At 68.7% G+C, this 25,287-nt stretch overlaps 3 protein-coding genes across 7 annotated transcripts in view; 2 read left to right on the forward strand and 1 right to left on the reverse strand.

The window, feature by feature from the left end:
- Window positions 1-19,606, forward strand: SCRIB (scribble planar cell polarity protein). 5 transcript variants are annotated; one of them, XM_044244816.1, is made up of 37 exons: window positions 1-488; window positions 1,470-1,587; window positions 1,712-1,790; window positions 1,883-1,972; window positions 2,085-2,141; window positions 2,250-2,313; window positions 2,408-2,482; window positions 2,551-2,695; window positions 3,083-3,201; window positions 3,380-3,579; window positions 3,667-3,833; window positions 3,936-4,066; window positions 4,158-4,283; window positions 4,976-5,122; window positions 5,268-5,666; window positions 6,262-6,324; window positions 6,706-6,795; window positions 7,250-7,327; window positions 7,853-8,176; window positions 8,281-8,361; window positions 8,443-8,697; window positions 9,031-9,141; window positions 9,239-9,532; window positions 9,636-9,824; window positions 15,304-15,414; window positions 15,498-15,545; window positions 15,713-15,787; window positions 16,812-16,874; window positions 17,546-17,653; window positions 17,741-17,900; window positions 17,984-18,122; window positions 18,222-18,413; window positions 18,501-18,643; window positions 18,720-18,757; window positions 18,872-18,946; window positions 19,093-19,144; window positions 19,231-19,606. In XM_044244816.1, the coding sequence occupies exons 1-37, from the start codon at window positions 330-332 to the stop codon at window positions 19,374-19,376; spliced, it is 4,911 nt and encodes a 1,636-aa protein (XP_044100751.1). In that variant the 5' UTR covers window positions 1-329; the 3' UTR covers window positions 19,377-19,606. The 5 variants fall into 5 exon arrangements, with proteins under 5 accessions (XP_044100751.1, XP_044100747.1, XP_044100748.1 ...); XM_044244812.1 differs by lacking the exon at window positions 18,872-18,946; XM_044244813.1 differs by lacking the exons at window positions 15,713-15,787; window positions 18,872-18,946.
- Window positions 13,715-15,238, forward strand: LOC122904245 (translation initiation factor IF-2-like). The gene is made up of 2 exons (XM_044244819.1): window positions 13,715-14,487; window positions 15,023-15,238. Exons 1-2 carry the CDS (start codon window positions 13,998-14,000, stop codon window positions 15,148-15,150), a joined length of 618 nt encoding a protein of 205 aa, XP_044100754.1. The 5' UTR covers window positions 13,715-13,997; the 3' UTR covers window positions 15,151-15,238.
- IQANK1 (IQ motif and ankyrin repeat containing 1) overlaps window positions 19,552-25,287 on the reverse strand; it is a 22,868-nt gene continuing 17,132 nt past the window's right edge. Inside the window, exons 3-12 of the mRNA XM_044244818.1 lie at window positions 22,313-22,446; window positions 21,759-21,950; window positions 21,556-21,681; window positions 21,074-21,213; window positions 20,945-20,999; window positions 20,728-20,820; window positions 20,453-20,561; window positions 20,259-20,355; window positions 20,049-20,183; window positions 19,552-19,980 (exon numbers count right to left, since the gene is read on the reverse strand). Of these exons, the coding sequence (XP_044100753.1) occupies window positions 19,677-19,980; window positions 20,049-20,183; window positions 20,259-20,355; window positions 20,453-20,561; window positions 20,728-20,820; window positions 20,945-20,999; window positions 21,074-21,213; window positions 21,556-21,681; window positions 21,759-21,950; window positions 22,313-22,446 (1,385 nt within the window). The 3' untranslated portion in view covers window positions 19,552-19,676. The remainder of the gene's footprint in view (window positions 19,981-20,048; window positions 20,184-20,258; window positions 20,356-20,452; window positions 20,562-20,727; window positions 20,821-20,944; window positions 21,000-21,073; window positions 21,214-21,555; window positions 21,682-21,758; window positions 21,951-22,312; window positions 22,447-25,287) is intronic.

Here is a 25,287-nt window from a genome sequence, read left to right on the forward strand (position 1 = left end):
TGCGGCACAGCGGCGGAGGAGCGGGCTGGGCGGGATGCGCGGCCGCCGTCGCCGTCTCCCCAGACTCTGAGCGCAGGCCGGGCCGCGCCCACCCGGGCCCCCGGCCCCCGCCTCGGCCCACCGCCGCCCCTCGCCTTCACCCCACCTCGGGCCGCCTTGGGCCGAGCGTTCCGAGCGCGGCCCGGGCCCGCCGCCGCCGCCGCCGCCCCGCCCCTCCCCCGCCCGGCCGACCCCGGCGCTCATGCGGACCGAGCCCCGCCCCCCGGCCGAGCCCGCCGCCCGAGCCCGCGTCTGAGCCCGCGCCGCGCGCCCGCCCGCCCGCCCGCACCATGCTCAAGTGCATCCCGCTGTGGCGCTGCAACCGGCACGTGGAGTCGGTGGACAAGCGGCACTGCTCGCTGCAGGCCGTGCCCGAGGAGATCTACCGCTACAGCCGCAGCCTGGAGGAGCTGCTGCTCGACGCCAACCAGCTGCGCGAGCTGCCCAAGGTGAGCGGCCGCCCGCACCGGGGCGCCGGCCTCGCCTGCCTCGGGCGCTGGCACCAGGTGGCAGCGGGCGGCGGGGCGCGGCGGGGTCGGGGGGCCGCGGGGGCCGGGAACCTGAGCCGCCAGGTGGGGACCCACCTGCCGCGCGGCGCGGGGGACGGGCAGCCCCGCCTGCTGCTCGGCCTGCTCTCGCCCCGGCCGCGCTGGGGCGGCGAGCTCTCCCCGAGGCGGGTCCGCAGGCTCTCCGCCGCTGCCGGCTGCTGCGCGTCCTGGTCCGCTCGCTTTCCTTCTAAGGCCGCTCGGCGGGGGAGACTAAAGGAAGCAGGTCGTAAAAGGATTTCCTTTCTGGAGACAGGGTGCTCGGTGGCCCCGTGCCTGGGGGCTGTGGGTCACAAAGGGTGTGGCCCACCCGGGCTTGGTTGGGAGGGCTCTGCCCCTTGCCGCGTGCAGGAGCCTCCGGGATCGACTACCTGTGTGTCTCTCATTTCCTGCCTTTTTTTTTCTTGGTAGTTGTCAAGTTCTTGCCACAGATGCGGGCCAGGGAGGTCGGGTGCTGTGGCAGAAGGCACTGTGGGTCCTGGTGGGCTCCCTTCCTGGGTGGATAGGAGAGGAGCTCCGGGGGGGGGGGGGCGAGGGCAGTCTTGAGGGAGCACACGGGGAAGGAAGAGCCACCCGCTCCGGAGCAGGTGAACTTCTCAGCTGAGATCTGGGCTCACAAGGTCGGCCATATGGCGAGACGGTGGCAGGGGAGGCATCTGAGGTGACATCGAGAGACTGGGTACCAAAAGTTAGGAAGGTGGCAAGGCGTGGGTACGGGTTTTTCTCTTCTTGCTGCAGACGGGGTTGATGAGGCAGGACCCTGGGTTCCTGTGTGGCCTGGGGCAGGCAGAGGCCCACGGGGTCCGTGGCTTGTGATTGGTGTCAGCTCTGGAGGGGGCTTTGCTGCAGAGTCCGCCCTCCCCTGACCCTGCTCCCTGCCCACAGCCCTTCTTCCGACTGCTGAACCTGCGCAAGCTGGGCCTGAGTGACAACGAGATCCAGCGGCTGCCCCCCGAGGTGGCCAACTTCATGCAGCTCGTGGAGCTCGACGTGTCCCGGAACGGTGAGGGACCCGGGGCGGGGCGGGGCTGCCGCTGCGGGCTGGCAGGAAGGGCTTTGAGCTTGTGGGCGCTCTGCGTGCGTCTCCATGGTGACCCTGTCCTCTCGGTGCCCCTCTCTTCTCGCAGACATCCCCGAGATTCCCGAGAGCATCAAGTTCTGCAAAGCTCTGGAGATTGCGGACTTCAGCGGGAACCCCTTGTCTAGGTGGGTGGTGGCCGCGGCAGGGGGCAGTAGTGGGCCTGGGGGCCTCCACAGCCCTGTCCTTGATGTCTGGGATCCCCCTTCCCCTGGTGCAGGCTCCCCGAAGGCTTCACTCAGCTCCGCAGTTTGGCTCACCTGGCACTGAATGACGTGTCCCTACAAGCGCTGCCCGGGGACGTGGGCAAGTGGGTGCCCTCCCGGGGGGGGGGGGGGGACAGGCTCAGGCCCCCCCCCGCCCCCCGCCACTCTCCCCGCTGTCCTTGCTTCCGTCACGCCTCACCCGGATCTCTCTCTCAGCCTCGCCAATCTGGTGACCCTGGAGCTCCGGGAGAACCTGCTGAAGTCCTTGCCTGCGTGAGTGGGCATGGGTCTCCCCCTCCCCGCCCCCGGCCTCTGCCTGCGCCATGGTCCTAGGGCGCCTTGGGCTACATGGCCCGGCAAAACCTGCGGTTTGTTCCGCAGGTCTCTGTCCTTCCTGGTCAAGCTGGAGCAGCTGGATCTGGGCGGCAACGAGCTGGAAGTACTGGTGCGGAGAGGGCGGGGCCGCCGTGGGCGAGGCAGGGCCACCGAGCCTCGGCCGTCCCTCCAAGCCCGTCCCCTGTGCCCATCTGTTATCGCAGCCTGACACCCTCGGGGCTTTGCCCAACCTCCGTGAGCTGTGGCTGGACCGGAACCAGTTGTCGGCACTGCCCCCGGTGAGTGGGGGTGTGGGAGCCCCTGCCCAGCGCCCGGCCATCCCCTGACCCTCTGCACCTGCCCTCAGGAGCTGGGGAACTTGCGGCGCCTGGTGTGCCTGGACGTGTCGGAGAACCGGCTGGAGGAGCTGCCGGCGGAGCTGGGTGGGCTGCTGCTGCTCACCGACCTGCTGCTCTCCCAGAACCTGCTGCAGCGGCTTCCCGACGGCATCGGTCAGCACTGGCCTGGGCATGGGGAGGGGCGTGGCTGGCCATGAACCTCGGGCGGGGGCGGGGGGGGGGGGACCGTGACCCCACCTGCGTTCTTAGAGAGGCCCCCGAGAGGGGGAAGGAACACCAAGGCTCGGGGTCGGGGTGACCGGGTGCCGCATCTGAGGAGCCGAGGCGTCTCCTGGGGGCCGGGTGGGGACGGTGAGCAGGAGAGGGCTGGCAGGTGCGCTCGCCTGTGCTCTCGGGGGCCGGGAGCTCGATGGACGGCGAGAGCAGGAGGACGGGGTAGGCGGCAGGGAGGGGCGCTGCCCTCTTCCGAGCTGGGTGCTGCCTGGGCAGCCGGGCCCTTCCCCCCACTCAGCCCTTGGCACCACGTGTCCCTGGCCCCAGGTCAGCTGAAGCAGCTGTCCATCCTGAAGGTGGACCAGAACCGGCTGTGCGAGGTGACCGAGGCTATCGGTGACTGCGAGAACCTGTCCGAGCTCGTTCTCACAGAGAACCTGCTGACGGTACGGCCGGCCTGGCAGGACTAGGGGTGCGAGGCTGGGGTGCCAGCGTGTGGCGGGAGGTGCTCGGCGGGAAGCGGTGGGTGCGGCGTGGGGGAGGGGGCCGCCCTGGGGGGCGCCCGTCCCCTTCTGAAGCCCAGCAGGTTTCTGCCGACCCCCGGCCCGCCCTTTCCCTGGCCAGGCCCTGCCTCGCTCGCTGGGGAAGCTGACCAAGCTGACCAACCTCAACGCGGACCGCAACCGCCTCGAGGCGCTGCCGCCGGAGATCGGAGGCTGCGCAGCGCTCAGCGTTCTCTCCCTGAGGGACAACCGCCTGGCTGCCCTGCCGCCCGAGCTCGCCCACACGGCGGAGTTGCACGTGCTGGACGTGGCCGGGAACCGGTGAGTGCCTGCCTGCCCTGCCCAGCCCCCGCCGACCGACCGTGCCCACCGGCCGCCGGCGCGCTGACCGTGCCCACCGGCCGCCAGGCTGCGGAGTCTGCCGTTCGCGCTCACGCACCTCAACCTCAAGGCCCTCTGGCTGGCCGAGAACCAGGCCCAGCCGATGCTCCGGTTCCAGACGGAGGACGACGCTCAGACCGGCGAGAAGGTGCTCACGTGTTACCTGTTGCCCCAGCAGCCCCCGCCCAGCCTCGGTAGGTTCTGGTGACGGGCTGCCGCGAGCCGGCAGGGGGAGTGCGGTTGGGGGGTGTCCGGCCCCAGACAAGCCCAGCCGCACGGACGCCGGTTTCCCTCAGAGGACCTGGAGCGGCAGAGCAGCCCCTCGGAGAGCCGCAGCGACGTCCCGCCCGGCCGCGTCAGCGTCATCCAGTTTCTGGAGGTCCCCGCGTGCGGCGATGACGCCGAGGGAGCTGCTGCCGAGAAGCGGGTATGGCGGGGGGCTTCCTGGGCGGGCTGCCTCCTCCCTGCCCTCCCCTGACCCCTGCCTGCCCCACCCCGCGCCCTTGTGCGTGCCGCAGGGCCTGCAGCGTCGAGCCACGCCTCACCCCAGTGAGCTGAAGGTCATGAAGAGGGGCGTCGAGGAGCGGCGAGGAGAAGCCCACTGCCGCCGGCCAGAGTCCAGAACGCCCTCACCCCTGGAGGAGGTGCCTGTGGGAACCCGCTCGGCACAGGGGGGACGCCGGCCCTGCAGGCTCGTACCTTGCGGGAGCCCTGGGCGTCTCGTCGTCCTGGGTGTGGGGCTTTGAGGCCCCAGGTGGCTGGGGGTGCTGCCCGGGGCCGAGCGCCCCGCTCCCACGGGGTGGGGTCGTGTTGCACAGGGGCTGTGGGAGGGGAGCATGTGGCAGATCGATGTGCAGGGGCAGCCCGAGGCGGCCGCGTTCTTGGTGGCCCAGGGGATGGAGAGCGAGGGCCGGGGGTGCTCACGCAGCCGGCGGGGGCAGGGTCGGCTCCGGCGTCGGGAACGGGGAGCGCCCGCCCCATCCTGGTCCCTTGGAGGCTTCGAGCCACAGGGGCTGGGAAGGGAAGCTTTGGGATCCCGAGGGAGACAGCTGGGCTTGTAGGGCAGGTTCCCCTGGCCCGCGAGGCTGCTGTCTGCAGCTTGTTTGCAGTGTCCCGCGCCCGTGAGGCCCCGGCCCTTCCGCAGACGGGAGCGCATCTCCTGGGAGCCCATGGGCCCTCGTCCTTCGGTTGTCCGGGGGAAGGTCTGCGAGGGGCCGTGGCACACGGCTGTTGAGTTGGGTGGCGGTGTGGCTCCCCCACGAGCTGCGACGGCCGGCCCCCACCTGTGCAACCCGCCTTGGTCGCCGTGGACTGAGCCGCGCTCGCCCCGCTGCAGGACAAGAGGCTGAGTACCGAGTCCGGTGTGAGCGAGGACTCCCAGCCGTCCGCCGGCACAGCCTCCCAGGGAGAGCCCGAGGGCCCGAGTCTGCAGGAAGCCGCCCCCGGCCCCCAGGCGGAGGCCGCAGAGGACAGTTACGAAGAGGTGAGGCTGGTGCTGGGGGGCCGGGCAGACGTGGGGGTGGGGCCGGGCAGACGTGGGGGTGGGGCCGTGCGCATGCGGCTGGGCCTCCTGGGGGCTCCTCCCGGCCCCGAGCTCGGGGTCCGTCCTCACGGCCGGCTCTGTTCAGCCCACAGTGCGCTTCGCGGAGGACACGCTGCTGCTGCCTCCCGGGGAGGACGGCGAGAGCGAGGAGGGCCAGCCGGAGGCGCCCTGGCCCCTGCCCGGCGGGAGACAGCGCCTCATCCGCAAGGACACGCCTCACTACAAGAAGCATTTCAAGATTTCCAAGCTGCCCCAGCCCGAGGCCGTGGTGGCCTTGCTGCAGGGGGCGCAGCCCGACGGTGAAGGCCTCGGAGCGCCCTCGGGCTGGCACAACGGTCCCCACGAGCCTTGGGCTCCAAGGGCAGAGGAGGAGGAAGAGGAGGAAGAGGAGGAGCCCGAGGAGGAGGAGGAGGCCGTGGAGGCCGAGCCGGAGGAGGAGGAGGAGGAGCAGGCGGCCACCCTGGTGCCCGTGCCGTCTGTGAAGGTGGGTTTCTGCTCACAAACCTACTTGAGCTGGGCTGTGCCAGCTCCTCCTGGTCGGGCTGCGGTCCGTGCTGGGCTCTCCGGCAGTTGGCACAGCAGCTCTGGGTCCACGTCCCAGGCCTGGCGGACACCCCCAAGGCCTGCTGACTCCAGGGTCTTCCTGGGCTGCGTTCAGACTGGGGTCCCGGGGTCGGGCAGCTGCGCGTTGCTGCCTGGATTCCTGCTTTGTTTTGGGTCCTCCTCAGAGCTTCCTTTGGGCCACTGTGGCCCCTCAGGCCAGTCCTGTCCCTGGCCGCTCCCTGGGGACATGGTGCCCCGGCTCTCCTGTGCATCTGGCGTGGAGCTTGCATCCGGAGCACGGGCGTGAGGCTGTGGCAGCTAAGGGGACAGTCAGGCACGGCCTCTGCCCGCTGCGGGGTCCCCCACCCCGCGGACTCTGCCCCCTTCGGTGGTGGCGGCCACACTTGGGGGCTGGAGGGGAGGGGCTGGCTGCGGTGGTGGCGGTTTCGTGTGGTGCTTCCTGTCCCTGCTGCTCACGGGGGCCGGCTGCGGCGGTGGTGGGCGCGGCTCACTGCATGCTGGTCCCGTCCCGACAGGGGGTGTCGTTCGACCCGGCCAATAACCTGCTGATAGAGCCCGCGCGCATTGAGGAGGAGGAGGTCTGTACTCGCTCTCTGCTTGTGCTCCGGGTCCTGGGCTGTGGGCTCTCGCGCCTCCTGCCCCTGCCCCGCACGCCCGTCTGTGCTGCTGCCCCCCTCCTCGGGTGGGGCCTGGGTGCCCTCTGATGCGGATGGACGGACGGACGTGGCGTTGGGGCCTGGGAAGGCAGCCGGTCTCGTCGGGGTGCCGGGGCGTCTCGGGATCTGCGGGGCTCTGAAGCAGCATCTGCAGGTGGGGGCAAGGCCTCCGGCCTCCGGCCTCCGTCCGGGCCGTGCCCTGCCCCGCGGGGCTCCTCTGCTACTGGGCAGAGCCAGGCCCTCCTCGCGCCGTGCCAGGCCCACAGGCAGCCCCCAGACAGCCCACGTGTGTTCTGTTTGCAGCTGACGCTCACCATCGTGCGGCAGACGGGGGGCCTGGGTATCAGCATCGCCGGCGGCAGGGGCTCTACACCCTACAAGGGGGGTGACGAGGTGAGGGGCCGTACCCTTCTCCCAACATCCCTGTCTTTTCCCCAAGAGCCGGTCATGGCTTTGAGGGTTTTCCAGCTGCCCCTTCAGACCTCCCGGCTCACTTCGTTCTGGGGCCCCTGCCTGCTGGCCCAGGACCAGCTCCATGGCTCAGAGGTGGTGCGGGGCGCTGGCGCTCTCCTCCGCGCTCTGCCTCACTCCCGTGTTCGACCCTGTTGGGCTTGGGGTTGCAGATCGTACCTGGAGACTGACCTGGGCCCTCTGGCTCCGTGGGCCTGGCCGCAGTGAGCCTGGCCCATGACAGCCCTGGCCCATCCTCTTCTTCCCGTGCCCCTGGGCGTCTCTGCAGGCTCCACGGGGGGTTTCCAGGCCTTGGCCAGCTGCTCCCCCAGCAGGACAGGACGGGGCCCTCCATGGCCTCCGTCCTCCCCCCGCTCAGCCCCCGCTCATTCCCCAGGGCGTGTTCATCTCCCGGGTGTCCGAAGAGGGCCCTGCAGCCCGGGCGGGGGTCCGAGTGGGTGACAAGGTCCTCGAGGTGAGTCAGGGACACGTCTCCGGTTTCACGCAAACGGCACGGGCTGCGTTTGGAGCAGATGCTACCCCTGGAGGCTGGCCGGGGAGGTGGTCGGCCCTCCAGCAAGCTGGGTGGGAGGTTTAGTCCTGCCCCAGGGCCTTGGCAGGTGTGTCGGGAGGGCTCCAGGGACACCGTGTGCTTGTGCTGATGAGGACGCAGCAGGATGGAGCCTGAGGATCTGGAGGGGCCCACAGACAGGCGGTGGGACAGGAGCCTCACTGAGCCGGGCCCTCGGGTGTCCTTAGTCGCGGGACTGCTTCGATGAGGGACAGGTGGCAGGGGTTGCAGGGCTGGGGACCTAGGTGTGGACCAGCGGGAAGGGCACCCTTGTGTTCCCATCAGCTGGCTCGCGGCCTACCCTGCCCGCACCCCCGGGGGCCGCTGAGGCCCTGGGCATGGTGAGCCCACCGGGAGCCCCGTCTGCACAGGGGTCATAGAGCACTCACGGGGCTGTGGCCCTGTCCTGATGGGCGTCGGGCTTCACAGGTGAACGGTGTGGCCCTGCACAGCGCCGAGCACCACCAGGCTGTGGAGGCCCTCCGGGGCGCGGGCAGCACCGTGCAGATGCGGCTGTGGCGTGAACGCATGGTCGAGCCCGAGAATGCCGTCACCGTCACGCCTCTGCGGCCTGAGGACGACTACAGCCCCCGGGAGTGGCGGGGGGCCGGCCTGCGCCTGCCCCTGCTCCAGCCGGAGTCTGCGGGGGCCCCCCGCCAGCGCCACGTGGCCTGCCTCGTGCGCAGCGAGAAGGGGCTGGGCTTCAGCATCGCCGGCGGGAAGGGCTCCACGCCTTACCGGGCTGGTGACGGGGTGAGGAAGCGGCTGCGGTGTGGGGACGGGGGTCCTTCGGGGCCGGGGGCAGGACGGAACTCGGACTCACCGTGCCTGGCTCTCCCCGCCACCCCCGCCCACAGGGCATCTTCATCTCCCGCATCGCAGAGGGGGGCGCTGCCCACCGGGCGGGCACTCTGCAGGTCGGCGACCGTGTCCTCTCGGTGAGTGGGGGTAGCGGGGCCTGCTCACTGCCCCTCCGCTCCACTCACCGCAGGGCGCCCTGACTGGCCACACTCTTGCAGATCAACGGGGTGGACATGACCGAGGCCAGGCACGAGCACGCCGTCTCCTTGCTGACCGCCGCTTCCCCCACCATCGCCCTACTGCTGGAGCGGGAGGCCGGGGGGCCCCTTCCCCCCAGCCCTCTGCCACACTCCCCCCCGCCCCCCATTGCAGCCACCACCGCCGTGGTCACTGCCACCCCTGGGGAGTCCGGTCTGCTGAGGCTGGCCCCTGGCCTGCCAGCTGCTGCCTCAGAGGGGCCGTACCCGGTGGAGGTAAGACCCCAGGCTTCTGCCTGCCTGTACCCTAACCCCCCGTAAAGTTTGCTGGGGCGCATCCGCCCCTCAGGGGGGAAAGCGGGTGCTTCTGGGCTCTGTGCCCTCCGCTCTGGGGCCCTGTTCCGTAGGTTGCTGAGTCCCCACGTGGCCTTCCGTGTGCTCGTGTGCTGTGAGGTGGCAGGGACGCCCCCGCCTCCCCAGCCCCCCACCATGCCTGGCCAGCTGACTGCAGCCACTTAGGCCCGTAGGCCCCCTGAGCTGGAGAGACCCCGCTTTGCTGCTGTAGCGGGTTCATCCCAGCCAGCTCCTCAGGCCCCTTGGTACCCACAGGAGATCTGCCTGCCGAGAGCCGGGGGCCCCCTGGGACTCAGCATCGTTGGGGGCTCCGATCACTCCAGCCACCCGTTTGGTATCCAGGAGCCTGGCGTCTTCATCTCCAAGGTAGATGAGGCCCCACAGGCATTCCCGTGCCGGGAGGGCCCGGCCTGGCCGCGGGGCAGCGAGGCCTCCAGCCCGCTCAGCATCCCCCTCCCGACAGGTGCTCCCCCGGGGCCTGGCTGCACGCAGCGGCCTTCGGGTTGGGGACCGCATCCTGGCAGTGAACGGGCAGGACATTCGGGAGGCCACGCACCAGGAGGCTGTCAGTGCCCTGCTTCGGCCCTGCCTGGAGCTGGTCCTGCTCGTGAGGAGGGACCCACCACCCCCAGGCATGCGGGAACTCTGTATCCAGAAGGCACCCGGGGAGAAGCTGGGCATCAGCATTCGAGGGGGTGCCAAGGGCCATGCAGGGAACCCCTGTGACCCCACAGACGAGGGCATCTTCATTTCCAAGGTGAGGCCCCTCCTCGGCCATCCCCGCAGCACCCGGCCGCTCGGGGAGGGGACGAGGGCCCGGGTCCGGGCGGATCCTGGAGCGCGAGGCCCGGTCTCCGCAGGTGAGCCCCACGGGAGCGGCCGGGCGTGACGGCCGGCTGCGGGTCGGGCTGCGGCTGCTGGAGGTGAACCAGCAGAGCCTGCTCGGCCTGACCCACGGCGAGGCGGTGCAGCTGCTGCGGGGCGTCGGCGACACCCTCACCGTGCTGGTCTGCGACGGCTTCGACGCCAGCCCCGCGGTCCCGGCCGAGGTCAGTGCGTGTGCGGCTCGGCTGGCGTGATGAGGGACCGCGTGCAGGCTGGGGGGCGGGCGCGACAGCACACTGAGCCTCAGGCGGGGTCCATGAGAGCAGGTGTGTGGTCGAGCCGGGCAGCATCTGGGCAGGGGTGAGGGGGCTCTGAATCCGACGTGTGGCGAGGCCGCGGCCCTGCAGGATGGCGCCTTCGGACCCACCCAGGGACCCCCAGCCTGTCCAGGGCCTGTACCCTGCTGGCGGCTCCTCCCCAGACAGGGTACTCCCTGGGACCGTCTGCCTCAGAGTAGCCATTCCGGGTGGGGTGTGGGGGCATCAGTGTCCTCCTGCTCGGCCCCCCAGAGCCCTGACCCTCGGCCTGGCCTGCGTGCTGAGCGGCTCTGGCTTCTGAGCCTTGGCGTCCCCTCCGCGCGGGAGGGCCCCCTACTCCCCACGCAGTCCCTCCTCGCCCACTGCTGTCCCCGGAGCCCCCAGGTGGAAGCTGACGCGGCCACTCCTGCCCGCAGCCCACACAGGCCCCCAAGGCTCTTCACCTGGAGAGGGACAAGGCGGTCACTGCAGGTTGGCCTGTGGGGAGGTGGTTGGTCCCCGAGGTGGGGGTCACCGCCGACAAGGGTTTGTCCGTCGTCCTGTGTCCGCTGACGGGAAGGGAGCCCGCGCTCTGGGCCCGGACACTGTGCTGGGGGCCTTGTGCCCACACCTCCGTCTTCACGGGAATCCTGGTGGTTTCTGGGCCTTGAGTTTCTCTTGGGCCTTGAGGCTGGACCGAGGGGTCCCAAGGACACCTTTACCTTTGTTTATTTCTTATGTGTGTTCAGAGGTGTTTCGATCAGCACGTTTGCTGATTTTAAAGCTCTCTATCTGAAGAGGAGGAGGAAAAGCGCTGCACGGTGGAGGGTGTGAGCCCCCGCCGGAGTCCAAGTGGGGTGCGCGCACTTGGCTGTGCCCCGCGGGCAGCTGCCGGGGCTTCCAAGCACAGTGGCCAGCAGGCCTGGCAGCCCACCTTGGCTTCTGCGGAGTTCGTGCGGGAGGGCATCCTGGGGACCAGCGGTGGGCAGATCGGCAGGCCTGCCCTGTGTGCCCCCATCCCCGGCCCCCAGCTTGGGCGCTCGCACACGTCTGTCTGTCTGTCCCGTGATTGCCTGTCGGGCTTTTGTTTCATGGGATGCAAGTGGTTTTGTCGCTTGTAATTTTTTTTTTTTTAAAGATTTTATGTATTTATTTGACAGAGAGAAATCACAAGTAGGCAGAGAGGCAGGCAGAGAGAGAGAGCGAGGGAAGCAGGCTCCCCGCTGAGCAGAGAGCCCAATGCGGGCCTCGATCCCAGGACCCTGAGATCATGACCTGAGCCGAAGGCAGCGGCTTAACCCACTGAGCCACCCAGGCGCCCCATCGCTTGTAATTTTTAAGAATGGTTTCTTTGAGGGTTTAGAAATCTGAGTTTTCTATGAATTACGTCTTCTAATCTTGTCCTTTGTGCCTTGTGGACTTGGGGTTTTCCTTTGGAATATCTCCCCGTTCTCGGGGTCCTCCCCTACCCTACGCCGTCCTGCGTTTCCTTTGTCCTCCGGGACTCGCACTTGACTGGACGGCTGTGTCGTGTCAGCAGTGGGGACTCTGCTCCCGTCGTCCCCGCGGGTTTAGGGACGTGGAGCCTCCCTTATGTGCTCACTGTGTCGTAAATACAGTCACTTTTCTGTGTGCTTTGATCCCTAATTGGTCACGTTGCCGGTTTTTCCTATTTTATTTATTTACTTGTTTTTAAAGATTTTATCTGTCTGACAGAGACACAGCGAGAGAGGGAACACAGACAGGAGAGTGGGAGGGAGAACAGGCTTCCCACCGAGCAGGGAGCCCGATGCGGGGCTCGATCCCAGGACCCTGGGACCATGACCTGAGCTGAAGGCAGAGCCTTAATGACTGAGCCCTCCAGGCACCCTGGTTTTTGTATTTTAAAAAATTCCAGAGAAGCGTGTTCTCTCTGCCAGATGAGCCGGGTTCTCTGACAAGTCCGCGGGGCCTCGGCAGTTACTTTGCTTTCAGAACACGTTTCCCGTGGGGCCGCGTGTTCCCGGCACGCCCACGCTTCCTTACTCCTGCTAAGCTGCTTGGAAACCCTGCGTCCCGGTCAGGCCCTGCCCGTCGCTCCGGGAGTCCGGTGTCGGGGGACCGTGATGGCGGCCAGTGGCCCTGCCTTGTGCCAACTCGAAGGGGCCATTTCAGCTTGCACTTGGGTGTTTGCTTCCGTGTCTGAAGCCCCGGGGCGGGGGCAAGACACTTGTACGGCCCCGCTCGCCGCCCCCCACCCCGGCTCTCCCTAAACCCGGCCTGCTCGTCTCCTCTGCCGTGTTTTTCCCTTGTTGAATGTGAGCACATCTGACCCTGGAGGAGTCCGGGTTTGCCGAGTGTCTGAGGTCCGCTTGGGTTCGGAACTCCAGGCTTGCCTGGTGCCGGCTGGTGTCTGGCCACGTCCATCCCCCGGTGCCCTCCACAGTGCCCGGAGGCGGAACGTGTGTGCACTTGCTGGCCCTGTTCCGTGGCCGGGGCCTCCTCGGGCACCTGCACGGCCTCGCAGACCCAGCCGGTGCGCTTGCCTGGGCTCTGTGACCTCCTCTCAAGAGCTCCAGGGAGGCTCAGACCGAGGAGACGCCACCGGCCCGCCAGCCTGTCCGCACTGGACGTGGGAGTGCTCTGCTCGCGTCCTTGGCCTCCAGCTCTCACCTGCCAAAGCGCGTCTCTCACCGGCTTCCCCGGAGAGCTGGCACCCTGTCCTCACTCCCCTTCCCTCCTCCTCTCGCGCAAGGGCACGGTGCTCCCCTCGCCTCCTCTGTGCCCCGCTCCCTGCAGGGGGGCACCTCCCCCCAGCTTCGCCACCCGGACCTGCAGGACACACTGGTCCCCTTCATCTTGTCCGTGTTATCGGGAGTGAGCTGGGGCCCGGAGGTCTGAGGTGTTTTTCTCTTGCTGAATTCGCGGGTCTGTATGTTCTGCGTGTTGGTGCCCGCGCGGTGCCCCCGGGGGGCGTGCAGCTGTCTGTACAGCCTGACACGTGTCACTTGACAGCTTCCTTGCTCTCCGGACTGCGCAGGTGTCCAGGTGCTTCCCGCCCCAGCCCTGGAGCCGGCCATTTCCAGGGGTCCCCGGCACTGAGAGCCTGGCCGGGTCTGGGAGCCCTCGGAGCCTGGAATGTGGATATTTCTAGAAAGACGGAAGCCGCTAGTTTGCACTGTTATTTGTCAAGTAGGCTCCATGCCCAGCGTGGGGCTGGAACTCCTGACCCCGAGATCAGGGGTCACGGGCGTCTCCACCTGGGCCAGCCAGGAGGGCAGGGTTTTCACTAACTTTTGATTCTTACGTTTGTGTCTCTTTTTCTCATACTGAAGTTCTTTCCAAGTAACGTGATCCTAACTAACGATTCAAAGTGCAGTAACAACATTACCGCTAAGGAGGCCTCTGAGAGCGAGGTAAGGTCCCGTGTCCCTGAGATTGATTTATTCATTGGGACGCGTCACCAAAATAGCGAGTCTTCAAGTCACATGACGCAGTTCTGTGTGTTCCGGCGCCAACTTGGTATACAGTCGGCCTTGCTTGTTTTCAGGTCTTAAGGATGGTTTCAAAGATGGGTTTTGTGCCGGAGCGCGCCTTTACGTGGTCCCGAGCACAGAGCACAGCCGGCTCTGGCGAGGATCCTGACCGTCCCCACGCCCCACTGCGGTCCGTCGTGGTGTGCGTTTGGGCTTATCTTGCCGTTGTTGCTTTTCTTTTAAGGTTTTATTTGAGAGCAAGAGAGCAGGAGCAGGGGGAGCAGCAGAGGGGGAGGAAGCAGGCTCCCCGCCGAGCAGAGAGCCCGACGCGGGGCTCGGTCCCGGGACCCTGGGATCATGACCTGAGCCGAAGGCAGAGGCTTCACCATCTGAGCCGCCCAGGCGCCCCCCATTCTTTGTTTTTGCAACACACAAATACGTAAGATGACGTTCAACTTGGAGGAGAGGGGTACGAACAGGCCGCAGACTCCCTCCGAGGCCTCGCACATGGCATCCCCTGTAGCAGGGCCTCGGGCCAGGGGTGCACGAGCCTCTGGCTGCCCCGTCTCCCTCGTCTCCCGACCCTGACCGGGTGCAGGGTCCCAGGGCCGCACAAGACCGGCTTCAGGGGCGCAGCTCTGCTGGGATGACCGCTGCCGGCTGGAGCCCACTGGCCGGGGCGCAGGAGGCGGTGTGTCCCGTCCTCCGCGGCCTCCACGGGCTGTCGCCCCGTTCCCCACCGCAGAGCGGCTCTTTCTCCTGTGAAACGCGCGTGTGTTCTGTGGGGTCCCCCGTCCCGTTTCCCTCACCGGCGCAAGCAGCGCGGTGGCGGCCGCAGCCGGGTTCTGACTCGGGCTCCTTCCCCACGCTGAGGGGCTTCCCCGTGGGCCGGTGTGTCGCCGCGGCTGCTGGTTCTGTGTCCCTGGCGCCTGCCCCGCTCTCCCACACAGCCCCACGGCCCGGCGGGACAGCCCTGCCCCGCGCGCGCAGCCTTCTCCGGCGAGAGCAAGCAGGCGGCGGCCCCTGTGGTGCTTTCCGCTCGGCGGCCGCACGCCTGGTCCTCCCCGGACCCAGGGCCCCGCCACGCCAGGGCCTCCGTGCAGCCTTTTGCCCAGCACATTCCAGAAGGTGGGAAGGTGGGTTCCTTAGTGTCGTTGAATTTGCTTCCGTCAGAATCGCGGCTGTTGCCGCTGAGCCTCTCTGGGTCATTGTCCACAGCTCACGCGGTCGTACCCGCCACAGGAGCGGCCCCATCTGCCGCGCCTGTCCCCGTGTCCGCGCGATGCCTTCAGCCTCGGGCTCCCTCTCCCCAGCTGGGGGCCCTCCTGGCCTTGCTTCCCGGGGGCCGGCACCGCGTTCTCTCTCGCACGCGGCCTTTCTCAGTGGCCGCTGCACCGGGTCTGTGTCTCAGCCACCCCGTCCGTGGGGGCCGTTCCCGTGGGGCCGGGGGTCTTCCGTGCTGCCCCCCCGCTCTGGCTCCTGCTCTCAGCCAGGCCGAGATGTCGCCCTCGTCTGTGTTTTCATCGCCCGCGATCCCTTTTGGGGTTCGCGGTCACAGCACCGTTCGCGGGTGGGACACGCGCCCTCCTTCCCCCGCCCTGGCAGCCGGACCGCGGGCTGTCCCCTGCTCAGAGCCGCCAGGCTTCTCCTGCATCACAGCCTTTATTTCAGAGTCCTTTCCGGGTGCTGCAGATTCCAGAAACAGCCACCAGGTGCCCACGGCTCAGTGTCCACAGTCGGCCTCCCCTGCTCTGCCCCGTGCTGGAACGGCCCCCAGTGCCCGTGACGTGCTTCGGTGACCCACAGCCACCCCGTGTTGCAGACGGGGTTATGGCCAGCGGCGCCGCTCACAGACCTCCCTGCCCCAGAGGCCGCCGCGCCTGGGGCTCCAGCCAGCAACTGGAGGGACGCTGAGACCGGGGTCCCCGCCCTTAGCCTGCTCCTCTCCTCAGGTGTCCCCAGGCGTCATCGCCAACCCCTTCGCAGCAGGCCTCGGCCGCCGGAACAGCCTGGAAAGCATTTCCTCCATCGACCGTGAGCTGAGCCCCGAGGGCTCCGCGAAGGTCAGAAGCGCCTGCAGCCGGCAGCCCCGGGGCTGGGGAGTCCGAGGCCAGCAGCCCCTGACCGGCACCCTCTCTGCCCACAGGAGAAGGAGCCGCCGGGACAGACGCCACCGTGGGGACTGGAGGCTGTGGTGAGTGTCTGGCTGCCCCCCGCCCCCCATCGAAGAACCGCGGGGCCCGAGGGCGGACACAGTGCGGCGGGCGGCAGGCGGCTGCAGGCCAGTCTTGGTGGCGTCCACTAGCCCCCCGCTCGGGTGCAGGCCCGGCCCCTCGCAGCACTGTGGATTCTGCCCCCCAGGGCCTGAGCTCGGAGAGCCTCAAGCTGGACTACCGCACTCTCGCTGCCGTCCCCGGCGCCGGCAGCGTGCAGAGGGTCAGTGTCCGAGTCCCGTCCCTGGCCTGCTGTCCACCTCCCCATCTGAGCTCTGCCCTGCCCCTGCCCGAGCCCCCGCTCGCCACTGAGACCCTGGGCCGTGGGGCTTGCAGGCAGGCCTAACGGGGGACACGGGACACGGGCGCCCACGCCGGAGCTCTGCCTCCGGATCTGACCCAAGTCCCTCTTCATTCTGGAGCCAAGCCCTGAGGCAGCAGAGGGCTCGGCCCGGGTCCCGGGAAGTCTCCACCTCACCCCTGACTCACCGAGCTGGCTGCAGAGTGGGGAACACGGGCAGCTGGAGGCCCCGGCGGCCTTTGGGGGGGTGGGTCATGGTGGGCTTGGGCGGGAACAGCCTGGAGCAGCTTCAAGAAGCCGTGAGACAGGGGCCAGGGGTGGGGGCGGCAGGCACCAGGCAGGATGGATAGTTGGTCTCGTCCCTCCCCCAAGAGCCGTGAATAGCCCTCCCAGAGGCTGTGTGCAGCCGGCCGTCCTCCGGAGGCCTTCAGGGAGGCGAGTGGCCGCCCGCTGGGGTCTAGGAGGCACTGCAGGGAGGGTGGGGGCTGTGCGGGAAGGGCCTGTGGGCTCCAGTGCATCCTCCAGCAGCCAAGTGGGGAGGCCGGGGAGGGCTGGGGGCCTACCTCTGGGCTGGCAGAGGGCAGTTGGGGCCTCCCTGGCTCACCCCCGTCATACCCTCAGGAGGGTAGCAGGGGAAGCTGCTCATGGAACAGCTGTCCCCCCCCCCCCGCCCCCTGTGTGGGGAGAGCCTCTTTCCTGTCTCCCTCGAACAATCGGGGCAGAGGGGAGCCTGGCGGACTCCAAGTCCCTTAGGGAAAACAGTTTCATGCTGGCTGACCCGTGGTTAGGCCATCCTGCACCTGCTCTGGGCTGGGCTGGGCTGGGCTGGGCTTGGGTTGGGGAATGGAGCAGCAGCTTTGGGCAAACACCCCCTACCCCAAGGGCTCTTCCTCATGGGGCCCCAGCATTGCCTGTCCCTCACCCCAGCACTGCCTGACCCTTGCAGGTACAATCTGGGGCAACAGGAGGGAAGACAGCGGAGAGCCGCTGCTCCCCCAGCTGCCAGCCGGTGAGTGGGGCACCCCCACCCAGGGAGGGGGCGCCAGGGGATGGCCCCTGCCCCCCAGCTGCCCCTCCTGTGAGGGCACAGCCTGTGAACACCTCCCCAGCTAGCGGTGCCTGGCAGGACCGGGGCGTGGGGGGGGGGGCGGCTCCCTGTGGCTCCTGGACAGAATAGGGGCTCAGGGCTGCCTTACCTCTACTTGCCTACTTGTGCCTGAGTCCCTGGGGGCCAACGTGGTCCTGCTGAGGCCCCCTGGGTCTGCTGCATGGGAGGGCCAGGCCAGAGCACTCCCACTCTTACTGCCCGTGGTGGGGGGTAAGCACGGGCAGGCTGGCAGCCTCTGCCCCTTCTCAGCAGACGGCAGACTGGGGAGTGTTGGCCCTGTGCCCCTGGACACCCACCCCGGCCGCTGCCTCTCTGGCCCCAAGTCTCTCTGGTCCAGCGCTGCCCCACCCCCCAGCCCTTTACCAGAACCCCAGTGCCACCTCCTGGTCCCCGCCCCTGCCTGTTGCTGAGAAGCCTGGCTTGGGCTTGACCAAAGGCTCTGTGGTCCCCAGGGATAGAGGGGACCCCACTTTGTGAGTATTCGGGCCCACGGGGCATGGCAGTCAGAGGCAGCTGGCGGGGACAGCTGGCCTGGCCTGGCCTGGCTCAGCTCATGTGTGGTCCGTCCCCAGCCCCCAGCCCCACCCTCCCCCGATGCACTGCCCACCAACGTGAAGCAGGCCTACAGGACCTTCGCCGCTGTGCCTGGCCCGCACCCACTGCAGGACACCCCCACCCAGGTACGCAGCAGGCAGCCCGCCCTTCGGCCGCGAGGGCCTCTAGGCCCGGGCCCGGAGGCGCCATGTCTCAGGACCCACTTCCCACAGCCCCCCACCCCCGGGGCCACGGCCTCCCCGGAGCAGCTGTCTTTCCGTGAGCGGCAGAAGTACTTTGAGCTGGAGGTGCGGGTGCCCCAGGCTGAGGGGCCCCCAAAGCGTGTGTCCCTGGTGGGTGCCGACGACCTGCGCAAGATGCAGGAGGAGGAAGGTAGGTGGCAGGTGGGCGGGCAGGAGGGCCCCGGCGGACGTCCCTCCTGACGCCCCGCAACACCACCCCCGGCCCGCCCGCAGCCCGGAAGCTGCAGCAGAAGCGGGCGCAGCTGCTGCGGGAGGCCGAGGAGGCCGAGGAGGCCGAGGCCAGCGGGCTCGCCCTGGACCTGGATGGGGAGGAGCAGGAGGAGCCGGCGCCCTGGGCCGGCCCTGCCACAGGGTAAGCTGAGCTGAGTGGGGGGTCCCCGCCATCTCCCAGGTAACCCTGTGCTGGCTGCACCCCACCCACCGGCCCCTCCCGTCCTGTCTCCCATCCCAGGCTCAGCCCCTCGTCCCCCCAGCCTCCCGGAGGCAGCGCCCCGGTGCGCACGGCCAAAGCCGAGCGCCGCCAGCAGGAGCGGCTCCGCGTTCAGAGCCCGGAGCTGTCCATGCAGGTGCCCGATCGGGCTCTGTCCCCTGCCGAGCGGCGAGCCCTGGAGGCCGAGAAGCGTGCACTCTGGAGGGCAGCGAGGTGAGGCCCTGGTGGCCCTGTGAGGCCAAGCCCAGCCCCACGGTCACACCACCCGCCCGCCCAACACCGCCTCCCCTTGGCCCGCAGAATGAAGTCCCTGGAGCAGGATGCCCTCCGCGCCCAGATGGTTCTCAGCAAGTCCCAGGAGGGCCGGAGCAGGCGTGGGCCCCTGGAGCGGCTGGCCGAGGCCCCCTCGCCCGCACCCACCCCGTCACCCACCCCCGTAGAAGGTCTGTGGCCGGGCAGAGGTGGGGGGCCGGCCCCACAGCTCAGACCTCTCCCAACGCCCACTTCTTATCCCCTCAGACCTTGGGCCCCAGACCAGCAGCTCCCCTGGACGTCTGGTGAGGAGCCACAGCTGTTGCCTGCCCTGCACGCCCTCCCCAGACTCCCCTCCCCTCTCCTCCTCTCCCCCTCTTCACGCTCTCTGCCTTTCTCCCTCACGCTGTCCTTCCAAGGCCTTGTCTGGGAGGAAGTTTGACTACAGGGTGTTCGCAGCCCTCCCTTCTTCCAGACCTGTCCATGACCTGCAGGTACCAGGCCCGTCCGCAGGACAGCCGCGCGCACCTGCTAGCCTGGCCTGTACCCCTCTCTCTGCCTGTCTCGAGGCCTGTGGGCGCGGGGACCCCCACCCAGGCTCTTGGGGGCGGTGCTGACCCCACCCTTCTCCCCCTCGCAGTCCCCAGACTTTGCTGAGGAGCTGAGGTCCTTGGAACCGTCTCCCAGCCCTGGTGAGTCAACTGGCTCGGCCCCGGGGCGGCGCTCAGGCTGACCGCCCACCCCCCCATCACTCACGGCTGCCCACCTTGCCCGCCAGGCCTACAGGAGGCGGATGGAGAAGTGGCCGTGGTGCTCCTGGGCAGACCCTCGCCGGCCACCGCAGGCCCCGAGGAGGTGACACTGTGCAGCAGCCGGCGGCCCGTGAGGCCTGGACGCCGCGGCCTGGGCCCTGTGCCCTCCTAGAGGCTCCTGGTGCCTCCTCTCGACTTGGGGAGGGCCCTGCCCGCCGCACTGCCACCCTGACCCGCGTCTTTTAACCTGGGTGTTAGCGTTTTCAAGAGACCCGGCGGGAGTTCCGGCCGCTGACTAACCGCCCCTCCCCGCCGGGACCGTCGGCAAGACTAACTAGTGACGTTTGTACAACCAAAGACTCTATTTTGTGGCTTAAGAGGAATAAAATTGACTACATTTTACTTCCTGTCTATCCCTCTGTCTGCCGCCGCAAGGCTGGGCCCGCGCCCCGCTCAGCGGGCTCCCGAGGCCCTAGAGGCCCCCGCCGGGGAGCAGCACCCACACGGGGAGAAGCACCTGCAGCTGCTCCATCGGCGGCCACTGGGCCGTGGTGACGAAGATGGCGCGGAAGCGCCCCAGGCGCGCGGGCTGGAACCGTGAGGGGCTGTACTCCGGCCCGTCGGCCGGCCGCAGCAGCGACAGGTAGCGCCCCTGCTCCAGCAGAGCCCCGCCCAGCAGCTCCTGCGCCAGCCCCGGCCGCACGGCCTCCAGCTGCTGCTGCACCACGGGGAACAGGTCCGCCTCGCACAGGTCGAACACCAGCGGCTTCCCGTACCTGCGGGGCACGCGGCGGGTGAGGTGTCCGGCCCGGGGAAGCCCCCCCCCGCCGTGCCTCCGGCCTACCTAAGTGCCCCCAGCAGCGCCAGCCGGAGCCTCTCTGGCCGCAGGTGCGCCGGGTTCACCGCAGCCACGTAGTTGGTGTCCTGGTAGCGCAGGAAGGTGGCGGCCTGGCCCGAAGGGTCGATAACGAGCGGCCACCTGGGAGTGGTCACCAGGTCACTGCTGCCCACCCAAAGCCTCTGGCCGCCGGCCCACCCAGCCACCACCACTGACCGGCCATCAGCGCGGATGCGGCCACCCACGTCCTTCATGAGTACGTCGTGCAGCTCGGGCACCTGGCATCTCAGCCCGGGCATCTCTTCCTCCCCGCCTATGGGGGACTCACAAGTGGGGCGGGCCACCGAAGGGAGGACCCGAGGCCAAACCCCCTCCCTGGGCCTGGCACCCTGCCCCCCGGCACTGCCCACCCTCCTGCGTCTGCTCCCGAAGCTCCAGCCTGGCCATGGCCAGCGCCTCCGCAGCCTCCCGGGCCTGCAGCCGCAGCGTGTCCACTCGGGCCTCCGCATCCTTGATGGCCTGCACGAGAGGAAGGGCCCGGCGCTCCGCTCAGAGGGAGCCTACGCCCCTCCAGGCGGGGCAGCCCAGATGCCCCCAAAGGCCGCTGCTAGAAGGTGGCGCCCACGCTCCGGAGGGGGTCGCAGGCAGGCCGTGGAAGCCCGGGCCCGAGAGGGAGACCGCTCGCCTGCAGGGTGAGCTCGGCGCGGCGCGGGTCCCTCCGTCCACACTCCTCGTGCTCCTCCGTCCTCCGGTTGAGCTCACAGTAGGCCTGCTGCAGCTGGAAACGAGGGCCCGGCATCCTCCAGACCAGCTCCATCCCACAGAGGCCAGCGGCCTGCAGGGCATCCCCCACCCCACCCCACCCCACCTGTCCCCACCTCCCGGGGCCCGGGCCCGCTTACCTGCGTTTGCCGCTGGTGCTGTGCCTTCGCCAGCTGTTGTACGTATAGGTTCATGCTGGCAGGGAGAGCGGCCCAGTCATCGGAGGCCCTCCCTGCCACCCCCCGCCTCCCTCCCTCCCCAGTGCTCACCGCCTGGCCTCTGCCTCCTCCTGCTGCTCAGCCTCTTGGGCCCGGCGTTGCCTCTCAGCATCCATGCTCTGGAGCATGGCATCCGTGAGGTCCAGGTCCCACGACTGCAGCACACGGGCTACAGTGTCCAGGGAGGCCACCTAGGGATGGGTGACACTGGCCAGAGCTCAGTGCGTGGGCTCCAGCCCCCCTCCTCCCAGTTTACAAAAAAGGGCGCCAACTGGCAGAATCACGCCCCCAAAGGCATGACCATCACAGCACAGCTGCCTCCAAAAGGAGACACCCAGGGGTCCTCTGGGCCTCTCCCTGCCAAGACCACACAGTCTCCACGTCCCTCTCCGGACCCCCTCCTCCCTCCCTCCCTCCTCCCTCCTCCCTCCTCACCCTCGTGGACCAGTGCCCCAGGCCCCGGCAGGCAAGCGCGGCTCTGAGCCTCAGCCCAAGCGGCCCAGGCCCTGCCCGGGCCGCGCTCGCGCGCACACCTGCTGCGGGGTGCTGCCGTCATCCGCGTACACCCGCGGGTCCGCTCCGAGCCTCAGCAGCACCTCCACGGCCTCCAGGTGTCCCCCGAAGGCTGCTCGGTACAGCGGCGTCCGGCCAAAGGCGCCCTGCGCGAGGGGCTCCTGAGCCGGGCTCCGCGGGGGCGGCCGTGGCGCGTGGCCCCCAGCCCCGGCCCGGCACCCACCTTGCTGTTGGGGCTGGCGCCCTGCTCGGCCAGCAGCTGGATGGCCAGGGGCTGCCCGCCGGCCGCCGCCTCCGACAGCGGCGTGTTCCCACCGGCGTCCCGGCTCTCCACCAGCGCCACCCGCCGCCGCCGCCGCCGCGCCGCCCCCGCCTCGTCGTGGCCCAGGCCCTCGCGGGTCAGCAGCTCGTCCGCCTGCGCGCGGCCCGCGGTGAGCGCGCGGGAGCCCGGCCGCGGCCGCCCCCGCCCCCGCCCCCGCCCCCGCCCCCGCCCCCGCCCCCGCCGCGCACCTCCCGCAGCACCGCCCGGATCTCGCCCAGGTCGCCGTCGAAGGCCGCTTCCCGCAGCCGCGCCCCGCGCCGCCGCTCCTCCCGCCGCTGCCGCTCGGCCGCCTCCGCCGCCGCCCGCCGCCGCCGCGCCGCCTCCTGCTCCCTGCGCACCAGGGCCACGAAGGCCTGCGGGCACACGCGGACCGAGGAGCCCCCACCCGCGCGCGCACCGGCCCCCGGGGTTCCGGGCGTCCCGGCCGCCCCCACCGCCGCGCGGCGCCGCCTCACGTCCCGCTGCAGCTGCTCCATCCGCTGCCGGTAGTCCCGCCGCTCCCGCCGCCGGCGCGCCAGCTCCCTCCGGGCCAGCAGCCGCCGGAAGGCGCACTGGATGACGGTGGCCGCTCGGTCCTCCGCGTCTGGCCCTGGCGGGCAGAGGGGGACTCAGGGGTCCCGGTCCCCTCCAAGCTGCCTCCAGCAGCCACTGGGGCCTCCCGTTCCAGGCGCGCCAGGTCTCTGGGTCCACATGGCACGTGCAGCGCGCACATCCCTTCCCACCCAGCCAAGGGCCAGACGCGGTCTCAAACCCACAGAGGCAGGGGCGCCCGGCCGGCTCCGGGGGTGGAGCCTGCGACCCTGCGACTCTCCATCTCACGGTTTTAAGTTCGGGGGCGCCTGGGGGGGGGGGTTAGTTGTTAAGCATCTGCTTTGATCAAATCATGACCCCGGGGGTCCTGGAATCAAGTCCCGCATCGGGCTCCCTGCTTGGTGGGGGGCCTGCCTCTCCCCCTGCCTGCCTCTCCCCCTGCCTGCTCCTGTTCTCTCTCTCAAGTAAATAAAATCTTAAAAAACAAACCAACCAACGTCAGGGATGTAAGTTCAAGCCCCACATTGGCTGCAAAGATTCCTTAAAAAAATAAAATCTTTAAAATCTGCACCTCAGGCCACGCGGCAGAGAGCAGAGGAGGAGGTGTGAGAACTGAGCTGGGAGCACAGGCGGGCCCAGGGCCTCCTGACCTTCCCCAGCCCAGACATGGCAGGGACCCCTGGAGACCCCAGCTGCGGAGGTCCCGCTGGAGAGCCGATAGGGGTCCTGAGGCATGGTGAGGAAGGTGGCCCCTGGCGGAGAAGCCCCGGGCACCCCCACAGGACCCTTCCCCCCCCAGAGCCAGAGGCCCCCACAGTGTTCAGGCACCCGTGTGCCAAGGCTGGGCCGGCCAAGCCGAAGTGGGGGGTCTCCACCCAGCAGCCCACTGGGACTCAGAAGAGAACACCCAGGTGCCACCTCCCCGCACACCAGCCCCAGCGGAAGGTCTGAGCGTGAGGTAGAGCTCTGGGCACCGCCTGCACCAGGCCCCACAGGCGCTCTGCCCACCTGAGGTCGGGTCGGTCAGCTTTGGGGCTTCTGTGTGCCTTTCTTGGAAACAGGGCACTGGGGCAGGCCTGTTCAGCTGTCTGATCCTGGAGCCTCGCGGGCTCCTGAACCATCCTAACTGCTCTGCGCGCTGCTGCCCTCCTCCGGGCCTCACGGGGCCAGTGACTGCTGTCGGTGGGAGAAGGGCCGGGCCAGGCGGCAGGGACCATAGCGGACGGCACGGCGACCCCATGGAACCAGTCCACGAGGCCCCCTTTCCCCAAGCCGTGGCGGAGCCTCAGTGGGACTCAGGGAGACAAGGGCTCAGAGACAAGGCGAAGCCCACAGGAGGGGAGTCGGCACAGATGCGGCCACAGAGGGAAGGGGCGCTCGGCCCACGCACCAGCCGCGCGAACCAGGTGGTGACCATGGGGGACGTGAGCAGAGGTGCGGCAGCAGGGGAGACGGGACTGTGAGGATAATTAGAGACGAACTTCAGAAAAATTACCTGGGGCATCTGGGGGGCTCCGTCGGTGAAGCCTCTGCCCTCAACTCAGGTCATGATCCCAGGGTCCCGGGATGGAGTCAGGGTCCCGCATCAGGATCCCTGCTCGTAGGGGAGCTGCTTCCCCCTCTGCCTGCCTCCTGGCCCTCTTTCTTTCTCTCATGAATAAATCTTTTTTAAATGTTCCTGATATAAATCTTAAGGGTGACAAAAATGTACAAGGAATCAGGAGTCCTGGGACCAGTGGTGCCCCAGCCAGGCCGCTGAGCCTTAGGAAGACAGGAGCAGCGCCGGGCACCCAGCCCGAGGGGGACGCCACGGCAACGGTGAATGTGGCAAGCCGGTGCGTCAGTGTCCGCGGGATTCTGACGGGAAGCCGCTCGAGACCACTCGGGGCTTCTCCTCCGGCCTCCGCACTGACAGCAACAGAAAGACGACACAGTGACTCCGTGCAGAGTCCGCGTGGAGGCCACGGGGAGTGCAGGAGGGAGGGCCTTGCCCGGGAAGGTGGGCTTCGCCCGGCAGCACGCACGGCGGGGGGCCCACAGCTGGGCGAGGCCCGGGGCAGACCACCGTGCCCAGCAGGCACCACCCGCGTGCCAGCCGGAGTGCTCAGGAAGCCCTGGGTTTGGGATCTCCGAGCTGAGCTGGTAAAACTACAGAACGCAGCTTTGGATGCGCACACGCGAAAGGGTTTGTTGTTTATCTGAAATCCAATGTAAACGCGCGCCCTGGGTCTTATCTGGCGGCCGGATTGGGTAGAAATCCTGAAGAACTCCGTTCTCCGGGAAATGACCGCCCTCGTGGGCACAGACGGACCACCTGCAGGCCACTCAGCCCTGGTCGGGGCAGGCGATCTGCAGTGGTGGGAGCAGGGCGCCGTGCAGGAGACTGCGCGCGCACCCGTCGGGGGCTGGGAAGAGGGAGAGGAAGAGACGGAGTCCCAAGCGGACCCCCAGCTCAGCACAGAGCCCGGCACGGGACTGGATCTTGACCCTGAGCTCACGAGCGGAGCCGAAGTCGAGAGTCAGATGCTTGACCGGCTGAGCCACCCAGGCGCCCCCCAAAACGTTTACTCTGTAGCGTACAGCACCCCCAAGATGATCGGGCAAGTGCAGAACCACGGTCTGACCCCAACGCGAGGAAGACGATGGACAAGAGGAGACCCGGGCGGCTCTCGGAGGCCCACTTCAAGGCACGTGTTCGGGGAAGTCAAGATTACAGTTTGGGCGGAGAACGGAGGCAACGAAGAACTGACAGCAAGTTCACGAACGTGACCTACAGGAGCTCCACGGGTGAACCTGGCGGCATCACAGACGCGGCCGCGCTCGGACGCACGGGAGCCCCGAGCTGGAGCGCGAGGCCCGTGGGGGGCGTCAGGGTGCGGAGGCCAGGACCGGTGTGAGG

Source organism: Neovison vison, chromosome 4 (assembly GCF_020171115.1).
Source record: "Neovison vison isolate M4711 chromosome 4, ASM_NN_V1, whole genome shotgun sequence".
NCBI lineage: Eukaryota > Metazoa > Chordata > Mammalia > Carnivora > Mustelidae > Neogale > Neogale vison.